At 42.2% G+C, this 16,552-nt stretch overlaps 1 protein-coding gene across 1 annotated transcript in view; it reads right to left on the reverse strand.

Moving 5' to 3' along the window:
• Positions 1-1,875: 1,875 nt before the first annotated feature.
• Positions 1,876-16,552, reverse strand: part of LOC119174289 (sodium-coupled monocarboxylate transporter 1) — a 32,295-nt gene continuing 17,618 nt past the window's right edge. Inside the window, exons 6-16 of the mRNA XM_037425127.2 lie at positions 15,348-15,421; positions 14,210-14,350; positions 13,493-13,622; positions 11,795-11,883; positions 9,469-9,578; positions 9,335-9,402; positions 8,742-8,828; positions 7,803-7,969; positions 5,656-5,753; positions 4,360-4,481; positions 1,876-2,470 (exon numbers count right to left, since the gene is read on the reverse strand). Coding sequence (XP_037281024.2) covers positions 2,405-2,470; positions 4,360-4,481; positions 5,656-5,753; positions 7,803-7,969; positions 8,742-8,828; positions 9,335-9,402; positions 9,469-9,578; positions 11,795-11,883; positions 13,493-13,622; positions 14,210-14,350; positions 15,348-15,421 — 1,152 coding nt within the window. The 3' untranslated portion in view covers positions 1,876-2,404. The remainder of the gene's footprint in view (positions 2,471-4,359; positions 4,482-5,655; positions 5,754-7,802; positions 7,970-8,741; positions 8,829-9,334; positions 9,403-9,468; positions 9,579-11,794; positions 11,884-13,492; positions 13,623-14,209; positions 14,351-15,347; positions 15,422-16,552) is intronic.

Here is a 16,552-nt window from a genome sequence, read left to right on the forward strand (position 1 = left end):
AAATTGATAACCCTAATCTGCACATCTTTCTAATGCACTGTGAGCCGGCAAGCCCTAGCCAGCCGAAAAGGGCGAAGAGAACAAAGACGAAGTGTGTGTTAGCGCTTCATTCAAAGATACAAGCTCGTGTCTTTCTCCCCGCTGTCCTCTCGCCTCTACGGCTCTTGATGCGTGACAGTATTACTTCTAAAAGTAAGGGTCCAATTTGGTGAACATTTCGCATTTTCGAATGTAAAGTAAAGCCACTTATTTCATTATTATGGCACCCATTTACACAATAAACTGTGCGGAGAATTCAAATGCGTCCATAACCTTAAAGACAGGTCCATCTTCACACACACACACCGCTTTACCTGACGGGATATAAAAAAAGTAGCTTCTACGTGTTTATAACGGAATTTTACACCACGCAGAACGAAAAGAAAGTGCATCATACATCATCTAATCCACGTTCATTTATGCCCCTTTTACAAAATAACTACGTGTTTTTTTGACAGGGATGTAATCGTTCCCTTTCGAGACTTTTTAATGCAAAGCAATTTTCGCGAACTCAGGCGAATTTGAGCGTATCTGTCTATCTATCTATCTATCTATCTATCTATCTATCTATCTATCTATCTATATATCTATCTATCTATCTATCTATCTATCTATCTATCTATCTGTCTATCTATCTGTCCATCTATCTATCTATCTATCTGTCTATCTATCTATCTATCTATGTATCTATCTATCTATCTATCTGTCTATCTATCTATCTATCTATCTATCTATATATCTATCTATCTATCATATAACCGCTTACGTTTGGGTGCTCTTGTAGTCACCCCCTTAACTTGACGTGAACCAAAATTAGATTTGATTGATATCTGGGGGTTAACGTCCCAAAACCACCATATGATTATGAGAAACGCCGTAGTGGAGGGCTCCGGAAATTTCGACCACCTGGGGTCCTTTGACGTGCATCCAAATCTGAGCACATGGGCCTACGGCGTTTCCGCCTCCATCGCAAATGCAGCCGCTGCAGCCGGGATTCGATCCCGTGACTTGTGGGTGAACTGCCGAATACATCAGCCACTAGACCGCCACGGCGGCGCATGAACCAAAATTAGCAGGGGAGGGTCAGATGATTTGACGAATATGACGCGCTGGTCAAGAAATGAATAATGTCACAACCCCGTCGCGTACGTCATCAAACACTTCCCGCCAGACAGTGGCACATACCCACAGGCGGGTATGTGCCGCTGGTATGCGCGTATGTGCCACAGGTGATTGACACTTACTATCTACCCAGGAACGACGAGAACACACATGGGCAATTTTAACACGTGAGCGTTAAGCAATACCCGACATCATAGCGCTGAACCAACGAAAACACAGAATAAATTTCGGGGTTTCAGCTCAAATCGAACCAAACAATTCTGCATGGCAATGAAGCATTCTACCACAGAGCTACGCCAGGTTTCAGAACTGCTTTTCATATAGACGCTATTCTTCGTGAAACGTCAATAGTGGTTGCAGTGCTCCCTACGCAATTTTATAAACATTACATATGTACTCCTTTTGATACAGCCGTCACGTTAAGTAAATGTCAATTGTGGTTAGGTGCTATGCATTGAAGTCTATTTTTGTAGCAGTGTCCAGGGCCAGCATCTTCGCGAGCATCAGCACTTCATATCAGCTTCTGGTGTTGCTAATGCGCATGTTACAGTCGGCATTGTTGCCCAAGTGGGAACAGCTGGTTATATAAGCAACTTGTTACTGAAACAACTGCAACTCGTCAACATATATCTGTGCGTGCAACATTTGTAAGAATATTTAGTGTCATTTCCCGGCGTGTTGCCGAATTAAAAAACTGCACCACAGTAACCTCCCTTCAGCATGCTTGGCATAACGTCGATTCCCAGGTACGTGGGATCTGCTGATTTTATTATCATTTCGGGATTTTATGAAAACTCCTTTTCCTCAAGCACTTTCTTATTGTTCTATCTTTCATGTATTCCACCCAGACCTCCCCTTTAGCTAGCATACTAAGTAGCTGTAGGGTTCACAGCGTGTTGCCCTAGCAATTTCGAGTGTGCATTTATCGAAACACTTAGCTTCCTCTCACAAAAATTCACAAAAGCTTAAAATCTTTCTATGTACCTGGCTGAAGATGAGCGGTCCACGATCTTTTTTTTTATCTTTCCATGTATTATGAAAGAAAGCTCACATATTTTCTAGTAATACTCAAAGCCAGAACATGAAAACCAAAGTGGAAAAGTAACGAATGTTTTTGTCGGTCGGCTCTTCTGTGAATGTAACTTGTGACTAGATACGAGCAGCCTCAATAAGCGCACAGACTGGCCATCTTGTCATTTAAGAAGGAGAACGCTGATTTGCCCCCGATGAACACTCGGACTCACTACGCTTCCGCTCGTTGGTTAGAATCGAAGATGAAGGTTTTCAGTTCCATTGTTGTCGGTGGATTCTGTGGGGAAAAAATGCCATAGCTTAGTTCAAGCACGCAAAAATAAAGCCTGCTCCGGATCAACCACTGACGATTTCTGTATAATAATAATAATAATAATAATAATAATAATAATAATAATAATAATAATAATAATAATAATAATAATAATAATAATAATAATATAGGAAGAAGAAGAACTGCAATTTAAAGACCAAGAACTAGGATGTGGTCATCAGGCATACTGTAACAAAAGGCTCCAGAAATATCGACCACCTCTGGTTCTTTAATGAGGACCTCAATATAAGTACACCAACCATAGCATAGTGGAAGTATACTGACCTCTAGCATGTGCTACCGTCACGATCGGGATCGAATCGTCAGCGTTCGGGTCAGCAGGCGAACATCGTAAACAGTGTACCACCGCTGTGGCTGCTTATTATTGCCGTGTGGCTTTTGAAATAACATAACTGATCACTCAACATTCAGAGCAATCATTTGATTTCCTCTTTCATATTATTTATTCCAGCTCGATAAATATATGTGAGTCATAAACTCCGTCTTTTACGTCTTGAACTGATGTGGTGAATGTCACCATTTACAATACGGAGAAGTCTGGGTAGTCATCAAGCTACGGAGTAAATAAATTCAGTGAGCATCACGTCTTTAGTAATTTAGCTAAAGTACAAGCTTCTAAGGGCGGCAGAGTTGCCAAGTCACACTTGCTAGATTCACGGTTTTTTAACATTAACGTGCCGACAATTCTCCTTTTCATGGCGCAGCTCGTATACGTATACAATATACCAGATTTTGTCGATGGCTTACTGGACTCCCAGTACAATACATATATGTATAGATGCTAGAGATAAGATTATAGCAACGCAATTCAATAGCCGAAAGTAGTAGGAAAGGTGGGCCCGTATTCTAAAATCTATCTTCTCCATTCTATAGTGAGGCTGTCTTAGGCTAGCCTGCAACCTAGTAGCAGACGTTCATGAAAAACCTAACGGGTCCTTTGCCTGAGCAGGTAGGTCCTGTGATCTGGGTTCGACCAATCAGACGCATGCCAGAGACGCTGCGTTGCAAGCTCGCGAACCTGAGGCAGTCTGCCAATGGAGAGCTGCCCCTCTTAGATGGTCTAAAATGGTAAGCTGCTGCATACGTACATATTTTCGTTTCAAGTTCGCTTGTTATTGTGCCTAAGTATCAAACGAAACAGCGTAGAGCAGCGAGCACATCAAAGCTGCGATCATCATCATCATCATCATCAGCCTGACTACGTCCACTGCAGGACAAAGGCCTCTCCCATGTTCCGCCGGTTAATCCGGTCCTGTGCTTGCTGCTGCCAATTTATACCCGCAAACTTCTTAATCTCATCTGCCTACCTAACCTTCTGTCTCCCCCTAACTCACTTGCCTTCTCTGGGAATCCAATTAGTTACCCTTAACGACCAGCGGTTATCCTGTCTACGCGCTACATGTCCGGCCCATGTCCATTTCTTCTTCTTGATTTCAGCTATGATATCCTTAACCCCCGTTTGTTCCCTAATCCACTCTGCTCTCTTCTTGTCTCTTAAGGTTACACCTACCGTTTTTTTCCATTGCTCGCTGCGTCGTCCTCAATTTAAGCTGAACCCTCTTTGTAAGTATCCAGGTTTTTGCTTCGTAGCTAAGTACCGGCAAGATACAGCTGTTATATACCTTCCTCTTGAGGGATAGTGGCAATCTACCTGTCATAATTTGAGAGTGCTCGCCAAAGGTGCTCCACCCCATTCCTATTCTTCTGCTGCGATCACTCGGGCATAAACCTCCACGCAGCATCATGACGTCGCATCTCCATCTGGTGGTTAGGCCTAGGGGAGAGCACACTTTGCCTCTGCGTGAGCGGCTTCAACAGATTTCCGTACTGACCATTGACAGTCTCTCTTTGATCTTCTCATCCCTCTCGTCACTCGTTTCCGGTTTGTTGCGCATGTACTTCCAGACCAGGGGGCAAACGTAGGTAGGGTCTACGACTTCCGACCTACGCCATTCTGCGAAACGTAGAAAGGGAACAAAATTTATGGCATTTTAGGCAATGAAATAGTCGTATCATTACTAGGCACGCCGTAATGAAGGGCTTCGGAAATTTCGACCGTCTGGTGTTCTTTATCATGTCCCAGCAATGCACAACCCACGGGTCTCAAGCCTCCGTCAAAATTTGACAGCTGTGACCAGGATCGAACCCGCGACCTTCGGGTCAGCAGCCAAACACCGTAACCACAGCCCTCCCCCCCTACGACGTACACACAATTACCGCTCTCTGCTGCAAAGCTTGCACCACTTCCTTGAAAAAAAATAAAATTTGAGAACCACTTGTCCTCTCAAGAAAACGGGGGCGTAGGCGTGAAACCCTCCCAATTTTTTTATTTGTTTCTTTCGTTCCTTCTTTTAGTCATACCTACAACGACAATTTGCAAGGCAATGCAAGCCTCCCTTGAACAAAAAAATGTAATCTCATCCATGGTTACGCTGATATACAAATAGTGTTGGCACTTCGTGAGTAAAGAAATAACCTTTTAGTGTCCTGCAAGGAGCGCATGTGTGAGCTCAGGGCTTCTACTTTGGTACGGAAAGGTCTAGCCTAATAGTGGCATCGTGGGTTTGCTGGACGGCCTTGTTTCTGGTCGTCTAGGTTGGGGCTACTAAAGGCGGCATCCCACCTTGCCCCGATGCTATTTTTATACACAATGCTGCACTCCCAGAGCATGTATCTAAGAGTAGCTGTAGTAGGTTTGCATTGGTTGCATATATCCTAAGTGTAGATACCTGCGTATAAGACATGAAGTATTTGCGGAGTTGGGCAAGACAGTCTTTGATTTTTCGTTTGAAAAACTTTCTTCAAGACATGCCTATAGGAAGATGGTCAGAGTTCGTCTTACTTGAATAGTAAATACACCGCGAGGTTTTAGAATGGCGCGACAATGAAGACGGAAAGACTGACGAAACACAGGAGCACAAGCGCGAACACAAGAAATCACATGAGCACAAGGCACTTGTGTTTGTGTGGTTCGTTAGTGTTCTCGTTCGCTTCATCGCACCTTACCAAAATCATGCACCCGAACCAACTCAGTTAACTAACGGTCCTTCTTAACGCGAACACAGCGGTACCAGTAAGTGTCGATCATTATGTGTACGCATTATTCTTGCATGCGTGAGTATGCTTACCAAAGGCCAGGCTCACGGCTAATGAGACAATTAGGTGCACGACGAACCCGACGAAGGCCACCCACATGAACGAGATGTGGTAGAACTGGTAAATCCCACTGCGTAGAAAATGGAGTACCAATCGATTGCTTTCAGTGCATTTTCTAGAAAGCTTTGCTGCTGCAGTGAAAGCCAAGCCCCTAATCTTCAATGAAGTTTTCTTCCTCCATAACAGCTGTACAATTTTTCACCTAAATGGGTAATGAGACTTTTTTCCGGAGACGAGTTACTCTGCCATACGAATCTCCTGTATGCAGAGACGGCTCTGAGTTATTGTGAAGCTCAGCAAATGCTTATAAGATATCTTATTTTTATAATAAAGTCACACTTCTTGCGTCGCACCCACCAACATCGACACTAAATTTACGTCAGCCTACAGTAGTAATCCTGATGACGTCACGCAGCAGTCTAACTCGTTTTGATGATGTCGATCACCAAAACACAAAACAATGGCACTTTGTGCATCGCCTTTTCGATCGTCCGCTCGCGCCCTGCTGTCGTGAGGTCACTGTCGTCCAGCATACCTGTGAAGCGAGCTAGCGTAGTCTGGTATAGTGTACATGCACACAAATACAACATTGACGCTTATCAAAGGCAAAGAAATCCATTTTTTTTATTTCGTTGTCATAGTGGCGATTTTCGCTCTGTAAAGTCTTGCGCCAGCGAAACGGGGACGGTAGGTGCAAGTTACACCGATTTCCATTCAATCTGGTGCTGAGACAAGCGTGGGTCGACTTTTACGACGCCAATTAAGCGCAGCTTACTCTGTTCGCTGCACTTCACTCCAGACGCGTGCAGACGCAACATGCTTCTGCTGACCAACTTTAAATTGTCGGCAAAGAACCTGCGCCTTAAAGGCGATGCCATCCCAAACTTGTGCCCCCTTTCGCGACAGTTGCCATACGTGCCGCGTGCAGCGGACAAAGCAGACCATTGAAGTGACGCGCGGACGAGGACACGTCACGAACATTTCCGCGGGCACATACTACCACCTGGTGGCGTTGCTGATACCATGTCGTTACATGTCGTGACGTAAGGTTACAGTAGGAACCGAAACTAGCTAATAAAAAATACGCTGAAAATTAATTTTCAAGCAAGATTCACGCTTACCAATGCATTTTCACGCTCTAGGGGACTTAACCTATCGTTTGAAGAAAAAAAAAACATATGTGAAAAAGTTTGTGTCAGTACTGCTTAAAACCACTATTTTACATTACCGCATGTGCAATAGCTGTAACTAAGTTGCAAATAGACAACGCTTTAAGGCACTGTTGTTGACTCAACAAGTATTCAAATATATATAATCTAAGAACTTTGACTCCTCTTTCATGTATGTGAGTCACATGTGTAGTACTCGCTTTGGAGAAGAACGTTGGTCTCTTTAGGCGAGTCGGGCGAAGCACGATGGCCCAAAGGAGAGTCATTGAACGCCCCTCCCAAAAAGAGTCAACGTGTCATCTCTAAACGCAGTGCTACACATATGACTCTCACGTGCATGTATAAACGAAGATCAAAGGGACACCTTTTTTTTTTTCTTGGAGCGTACCACGTTCCTTTTCCAACACAGAGTACTTTTAATTAATCTGCTTGAGTAAAGCACAGCGCGATTCCTCGTCCGGTGCTGCATTATCTCGAGATGTGGCAAAAAACGCACAGAAGAAAGATTCATTTCCTTATTTCTGAGATACGCTTAAAGTATGTAATTTTATTTGCATGGCCATGAGGTATGGCACATTCATTCCATCAATTCATTTATGCTTTCGAGGCATGGCTCCGTGGTCGTGTTTGGCGTAAGCATTATAGGTATTTTTATTATACCCTGATTGGGTAAGCGCCGCAGCTAATAGATAATATTAATAAGGAGCGTGACAATATTAATGAGGAGCGAGGACATATACGGTTAGTTCAAGGTCTCATTAGTTTATGGAAGAAGAAAATATTTCGTTTTTTACGACGAAAAGAAGAAATACACAATTGTTGATTAGACAATTCCACGAGAGTTACGTCGTGCTTATTGTGTCGCTGGAACCGCAACTAGCCGCTTTTAGTATTGATGCGGGAAAAACTGGAACACAAGGGTAGATGGATTACTGCTCGTGCCAACCGACCTTGGCCACGGAGGCGACTCGTATGACCCCGATGTGATCGTCTCGTTGAAATGCGAACATCCAGCGGTGGTGGTGGGAAGTGTGTACGGCTTCCTCGGATGTAGAATAGATCCGAGTGACATCCAGCCGGATATGACTATCGATATGAAAGTTCCCACGATGACACCCTGCGTAGTTATTGCTGCTGAATACCAATTCCAAAGACTTAGCAAAAGAGATGTGCATCGTTTGACACTTTGTAAGGCAGCAATAGAGGAAGTATTTTCTTTAAGTACAGCGTATTAAATAAACTCACAACAAGCTATAGTGTGCGAGCTATACAGCGTTTGTTAGTGTGTGGGCTAGAAATAGGGATAGAAAAGTTAATAGTAGCAATTTCGTATTAGCCATTTGCAAGCAAGTCAAACAACTCGTTCGTAATCCGCAAAATAATAATAAAAAGAAATTATTTGTGTAAATATAGCGCGAGATGTGAATACGCGCTTGACGTGGCAGAGCTGGGGCACATGTCCGGTGCACTCGCGGGCCTTATACTTTGGCCTTTTTGTTACGAATAACGACACAAATGCCTCTTGGTTCCTATTTAACAATAACTGTTTTTTTGTTCAAGAAGATCAGTCAATGAGCGTGATGCCTACCACTTATATATGTAAGCATTGTTCTTTTTTTTAAAAGAGAAAGAAGCCTTCAGAATCGCTAGTTTGAATACGTTATAGGTAGCGCTGGTTACCAACTGCATTACCAGAACTATCGTTTCATTATATATGATCTAATTTTCCGAGTTAGCACTGCGAACGTATTAATAATACTACGCTATCATTAAAACTAGAGTAACGAGCCGCTGATTAAAGGTGATTGCACAAAAGAGATCACGTACTCGCTTGTAATGTGCGGGCCGACATCAAGTAAGCCTTATATATTTGTGCAGGCTCAGCTCACCTTTTTCTTGCAGCACGGAAAAAGGAAGCCCAAGACAAAGACGGCAACCATCGGGCCACACAAGGCACCTGACAGGGATGAGGCAGCCTACGTTCGCGAAGAGAAAAAACTTGTATTTGAGAATGATGAGAATGTATGCCTTCCGTACAATTCAGCTTAGTGACGCACCCGTATGGCACCTTCTCTCTCTTTTTTTTTTTCAAATACAGCTACGTCAATCTACATAACAAATCTAGTGTGCAGTGAAAATTACGTGGCCAGAATAACACAGCCCACAAAAATGAACTCATTCGACCACTTTTCCTGTTAGCACTTTTCAAAAATCAATGAATGTGCTTTCTAAAACAAATTATATGTACAAGAACGTTTCGTTTTATATGTAAATGATCTAACAAGCAACAAACAAGTGAGAAACCCGTTCCTACTTCTTAGGTCACATACTCCATAGAAAAAAAAACTGGCCTTTGCTAATACTCAAAAGTCACGAGCATCAGTCGACGTCCCACGCTCATGAATAACCTTTATAGTGCAAGATCAAATAAATACGATTTGTTCGCGCCATTAAAATTGAGTGCTTTTGGATGCGTGCTTACCTGTACTATGGACTCCATGGTGCCGACGAGGACTGCGACTGCTATTGAAAAAAGCCCGTACGAAGCAGCTGGAAATAGCAACATTTTGACACGGTTAATTGGTTATACTAAACAGTAGTCTTAAAGTGACATACCAGTTAACTTTGTTATCCGCAAAGTTGTTGCTTCGGAGGACTTTATCCAAGGCCGCATAAAGTCCTCCCAGGTCACTGCTGCTAGAGAATTGTACCCGGATGACAGCGTACTAGAAGGTAAAGAAGGTAAAGAACTGAAAATAGTTCGCTCTTGGGTGAGTTAATGCTTTGCCCTCGTCTATCTCTTCTATGTGTCGTGTTTATAGTTGCGCTCTCATGATGGTTTTTATGTAAAGAACTGAATTACTCTCACTTCTCGCAGAATCTGAATACTGACTCAGTTATATTAAGCAATATGAAAGATAACACTCTGATAGGTTATTCAATGCTTTACTGGCAGATGCCACGACACGGCAGTCTCACGACGCACAGCTAGACCGCCCTGGAGGCGGTCATTTTTTACTGCATGGCCAGATGTGGCTAGGTTCTGGCTGCCCACGCTCGCGGTCAGAGAACACGTGGAACAAGACGATTTATGAAACAAACCAGCGTTTTTTAGTCGAAAAACAAATAACACGGCAAAAACTCAAACGCAAGGATGCATCCTTCCAGTGACAAATCAAAATGGCGAAGATCATTCTGCGCCACAGGCGAAATTTCTTGCATGACAAACGAATTTCATCTAATTTTTCTACTTTATAAAAAATGGGGATTTCTCAGGTGCATCAAGATTTCATTTTGCGATCGTCTTCGGCCTACGTTTATGAGATGATGTGCACCATACCCAAGAGGAACACTTGAGATCTTTATATGTATCTTTATTCGCTAAATGTACTGTGTAATGGTGATACATAAATTCACTATAGCAATATTCGCTAACAAGACCCCGCTTCCCATACTAGCAGTTTTTTTCGCTCTCATCATCGCAGTAGAGGGTTGGCTCTTAATTTCTCTCTCTCTTTTTTTTTTCGAGGTCAGACCTGGGTAGAAAAAGTGCGAGGTTCCTGTAGACTATTGTTGAGTTTCATAAGTACGCATATTTTTTCAAAACCTCGGCAGAAGATAGCGACGATGCAGCCGCTCGATGTCACGAATCTTCCGGCAAGAAATTGCGTAACTCCATTCTATCACATGGCAAAATGCTCGCGGTGCAAAATGAGAAAAATAGCACAAACCTTGTCCTTTAAACTTTTAATCGAAAACGTATGGTACAAGAAAGCAGCCAGCCGAGTCATATAGCAGGAAGGTAAATGATATGTCGTTAAAATTAGTACCCAGAGAGCAGCGATATCTAAAAGCACACCTATATAAACCATTGCAGATTCAGATTCTTTCTGTAGGCTATAATGACCACATGTACACCGTAACATGCTGTTTCGCATAGCTCTAGCAATCACAGGCTTTGAGCTATGACACCACCAGTGCGGTTGCTCAAATACAACACCCCGTACCGACCATCGTTACAGCTGCGAAAAACGAATTCCCTGAAGCGGTAAGAAATTAAGCGATAATGAAGCTTGAGAGATTACTTTAGCTACGGCGTACTTATTGATTGTGTGAAAGCCATTTTCGAATAAATTTATTCAACTTTAGTTTACCCGACGCCAGAAGTTAGGCTGCCATTCGAACAAGTTGCGGTGGTTGGACGCCTTGTACAATTAGTCGTTATACAGCCTGTGGCAAGTGTAACCTACGCTTCAGAAAAAAATTTATCAGTTCAACCTAAACGACGACATTTTTAGGTCTAGAAATTCAAGCATATTGCAGTTAAAGTAGAGCATAAAATGTTCTTAATATAATAAAAGAAAATTTAAAGTATGCAACTGCTATAATTTGACAGGAGCGTTAAACATTAAGATGCCACGGACATTAAGTAAAACGTGAGAGACACAAGCGTGCATAGTGCCATCACTGATTAACGCTGGCTAAAATTAGCTTTTTTTTTCTTGGCTGTAGTGTTCATTACTATTGGCTATTTTATATAAAAATGTAATAAAATTGTATATTAGTACTATCACGACTTCATCATCATTTCTTAATGTTTAAGAAAATGACCATACCACATAAAATTGTAGCTTTCAAGCTCTTCCTTTTTTTCATATTTAGTACAGAGTCCTCGATGTCTCATCTACATACGGCAGTTGCAAATTTGTTTATCAATGGTGTTTGGAGACATATGAAAGCTAGTGACACGCTCACTAGAAGTTGCTTCATGCGAAGTGTCGCAATAAAAAAACAGCACACAACAATAAGGTTTAATTCCTACATTCATTCAACCAACCGACTGAGCATGTGTCTAAACAGATGTTGCTTTTTTTTTACTGAATCATCTACAAGGACCTCATCGCTCATCAAAGTTAAAATGGTCCTTGATTGTAAACCTTACCTGAGAGAGCTGCTGTACACAGCTGTAGCCAGTAAACCACTCAGTCCTGGGTACTGGTGTAGCATGTCTTGCACAATGTATGGCACAAGCTGTAAAGAGCAGTGATCGACTAAACGTAATTAGCGCATATTTAAAAGCCTCATTAGATGCATACATAATGAAGTAAAAGGCAGTGCCAGGACGAATATAGTGAGACAAGAAAAAAGACAGGACATTCCCTGTCACCACTCTTGTCCTGCTGCATTCGTCCTAGCCCAGCATTTTTGCATTTTTATGAACCCACACGAAGTTGCTCACTATTGCCAGTTACTAGTAACAAGTTACCCTTCGTGTCTTTTTATTTGTATCTAATGCTCTTCACCTACGAAAAAAATTCACTGAATAATTCCTATGTACCTAAGCGCGTACGGCGTACATTTCTAAGTCACGACAGGCAATCAGTCCAAAGCTAAAATGTACTGCGGAATCACAGAAAGAAATGTGAGTTGGCTTGGTTCATAAAGAAAAAAAAGTAAAATGTACCTGCACAGATTACTGCGTAATAGCCACATTTCACATAGTACCCCTAGTGCTTGGAAAATACCAAAGAAACTCAAGAAGACGAAGACCATGCAGTGTGGAGTCGAACTTAAGTTTTCAAAATTATTCGCGTCAGGTTATTACGGCAGTCTGGAACGCAGGCTCAAAAGCATATTACTTGCAGTTAAATTGAATATTTTACATAATGTTGCCATTTCATTCCTTTATTTTTGGTTTTAAATTTCATTGCTTCCTTGAAATAACATTAACAGTCTCTACGTTGTATTCTTGGCCAATCCCCGAAAGCGGGTACGTGCCATGGATCTAGGAAAGCAAAGCAAAAGCAAATGAAGAATAAAAATGAAAGGCGTTTCACGGAAGAAAAGGGAATACGGCATTATGGACCAGACAACAAATAGGAATAGCCAATATTCTGATTGACATTAGGCGATATAAATGAACCCAGACAGGCCACGTAATTCTCGGAACAGACAACCACTGTTAAATAATAGCAACGGAATGATTACGAATACACAGAAAGCACAGCTGAAGGTCGCAAAGAAAATGCGACGAAGTTAATAGGTTGTTAAGAATAAAATCGAAACATGGCACACAATATCGAGTAAATTATCAAGTGCTCTGCTCCATAACGTTTCCTGAATGTGCAATACAAGGAACACTAGACTGTGTGTATAGGAGCTGCAATGCATAGCACTTCAGCGAGCATGGGAGTTATGGGTATGACACGGATTTGCCTAGTCTTCGTACTTTACGTTCGTTCTGGCTTCGTGTGGCTTAAAGCTGCTTTGTCACGAATGGTCACGAAACAACAATCGGCAAATGTTCGGCAGTTACGGATCACCACATTGATCTTCTAGGCTTACTGCTTAAAATCGCATCAGAAAGTGTAAAAGGGTTTTTTTTTTCTTTCTTGCCTTTGAAACCAAACGGAAAGGTAGCAACAAGCAAAGCTACAAGTGCGGTTCACCGCCCGCAAGCACGAAGACTAAACAAATCTGTGTCATACCCATAATTCCCAAGGTCATTTAGCGATCGCAGCGGGAATGTCCCCTCTAGTTATTTGAGGAAACTCTATGCTTTGCTCAATGGTGCACAAAAAAACTGGCTGAAAATTATGGTGATGATTGTGATTCATTTGAATAGCACGATGTGGCTTACCTGGTCTGCCTTGCGGATGTCACCAGTGAGCCGTGGATCACAGTTGCCATATACCGCGTACAGGGTAAGCCCCGACAACACGGCCATCGTTACGTTAAGGATCGTGCCCGGTATGTTCAGCAACAGAGCTCTGCGAATTCGCCAACCCCACAACCACCCTACAAAATAAGGAGCTGTCTGGTGTTCACCGAAGCAACGGGCTCACGAGCACGCAAAACACTGAAACACACAGTCTAATCTTAATAACCTAAAAGCGAATGTCTTGTCGAAAGAAAAAAAAACCCAAGAACAGCAAGAAACTGAGCAATCTGGTCAGTTTTCTTCATTTGAGAAAGCAAGGTACAAAGCCAAAAAATCGGTGCTTGTCTTGGGTTCACGTTGGAAAACCTTTCTTTTTACCACGATGCAACTAAAACCAAACTTAATACAGCTCTCAGACATGCTTATTTCTTAAGTATTAGTAGCATTTCTTAATATAAAATCGTTTTTTACACTTCCAGAGACCCAACATTTCTATTGTCCTGCAAAACTTTATTGCCGTGAAAAACGATTTTACACGATAACAATGTTGAACTTAAGCACTTGAAAATAACTCATAAAATCGCAAATATAAACTGACAAGAGTACATGTTATATGCCCTGATATTGTGATCACGCAAGCACACATCCTGGTGCTTTGTCACTGTACAGAGAATAATGAAGAAAAAGAAGGCTCACATTCGGGCGCCCTTGAGTGATTCGATGCTGGCATAGCGCTGCGCCTGTGTTTGATTGGCGCAGTACATGCCCATCCAGGTGACGGTCCAGCCAAAAACCATTGTCCATGTTGTATACGTCTCGTATGGGCTAAGGCTAAAGCTGCAAAAGAAAAGCTTTCCTATACTTAGGTAAAAATTATTCTCTGATTATTCTCACTTTCCCAGGCCTGAACGCCCTACATAAACAAGCATCACATATTGAAAGGTCTACGCATATCACAGCACATGATACCTCTAATATTCGTTCTCTAAGCCTTGAACTTTGTGTTGACATTATCGACCAGTTATTGCTCTGTTTTTGAAAATGTGTTCGTCTCAGCCCAACGTTTGTACCAGCCTCATACACGGCGCTCACGGGTATAAACAAGCGTTCATAGATATAGCATCCTCAAAACATATGAAATGCATCAGTTATGATGCATCATCACTGTTATTACCTCTTCATTTCTACCTGAGTGTTTAGAAAGCACCAGGATCACGGAGCCTGCAAAGTATCTTACTGTTTTTGCTCTTTAGTATTCATTACACATATTGTATAACGTTTTGGAAATATTTTACTCCCTAAGCACCAAATCACACCAGCCAGCTGCACCACCAAGGGAGATACTAAAGCCTGTGTGGTTTGCTGGAATTTAGAAAATGCTAGTCTGTAGCGAGAACATAGTCATACGTGACACCAACTTGAACGGCTAGGCACATAGTGCAGTTGAATGGTTAGGCCCATAGTGCCTTTTTTGCCTGCTAGGAGGCAGAACTTTAGGCCTTATGTGTCTTACGGAATTGAGAAACACGAATCACAACGAGGGCAGCCACGCAGATGCCGAAGGCCCAACATTTATTACTGGTTCCGAAGGTTGAGTGTTGCTGGCCTAATATTGCGTTTGATAATAAAAAAATCTTATTATGTCGTCGTACTTCTATGAGGCAGAGTTTTTCCAGCAGAGTACAGTGATCGCGGGCGCCAGTTTCACATTTCGCCACTCCCAAAATACGCACGGTATAATCCAAACATTAGATATTTGAAAGAAACCATCCGAGTGTAATGTATTATAACACCTTTTAATAGTGACTGTTGCATTTTAACTACGCTAACCTACTTTGTAAATATCAAGCGGCCTCCATCACCGGCGATCTGCCACATAGCACTGAAGCCTCCCAAGTAGTGCAAGCCCTGAAACACAGAAGAAACTTGTTTTGAACCAAAATGTTATGCTCAAGCCAATATTTCCCTAAAACAGCTTGTCACATCCAGAAACTTACTTAAGCTCATGACGTTACCATTTGGCACATTACAGGCTGAGATAAGTTACTATACCACATGGGCAGTGACAAACCAAAGCCGTCGCTAAGACAAATCTTAAATTGGCCTTCTCGCTACAATAACCTAATATCAGCCAACATGTCGCTAAGACGAATTTGACGTTGGTTTTCTCAATACTTAACCGCAATACCAACAAACACGTGTCTAAAAGAAGTCTGCAATTGTTGTTCTCGTTCCATTCAACTCACCAGTAACTCGTTACAACCTACGCGGAAGCATGAAACTTTACTACCACGTAAATGACATTCTCGTCTGCGTGCTATGGCACACAAACCAACAGGGCGAATCTAATTGGCTGAAAATGAATAAAAAGGGAAGAACATGTATTTATAGAAACGCAGAAAGGTTTGCCAGAGCAATGTTATGACTGCTTCACTGTGAAAAAAGGCGAGGGGAAGAGAAAGAGTGATAACTGATCGAGGTCAGGTTGGGAGGTCAGTATATGCAGTAGCTGCCCTTTGGGGCGAGTCTGAAGTCATACATCCAGTTCAGTGGCTTGGAGAAAGGCTATGGACAGCCCTATAATTGCAGCAGCACTGTAAGCAGCAGCATAACTAAGGCCTAACACAACATCATGACAAGAATGGCTAATGGCCTAAAACAACATCATCACTAAATATATAGACTATAGTCTACACGGCATTGCGCGATCAAAGAAATCGGTTTCTGCCATTCTTATGCGTACGCTGGACAGGTGCTAACCGTGTGTTCAAGCGTCTTTTTCCCTTGTCAGTGCCCATAGTTGGGACCGCTGAAAGCAAGGAAAGATACAATTAGTTGTGGCTTCGATTCCAATTCATAACTCAGTGCTATTAAGCATAAGTTAACCAAAGGAACCGGCTACATCGTCGTCTAGAAATAAAATATCACTTCATTGCAATCGCTTATTTGTAATTTGCTTTATTCCGGGCAACCATTTAGAAGGTAGTGAATAAGTGGTATAATGATGGAAAAAGTATGCTTAATATACTGCACTCATTA

Source organism: Rhipicephalus microplus, chromosome 5 (assembly GCF_043290135.1).
Source record: "Rhipicephalus microplus isolate Deutch F79 chromosome 5, USDA_Rmic, whole genome shotgun sequence".
NCBI lineage: Eukaryota > Metazoa > Arthropoda > Arachnida > Ixodida > Ixodidae > Rhipicephalus > Rhipicephalus microplus.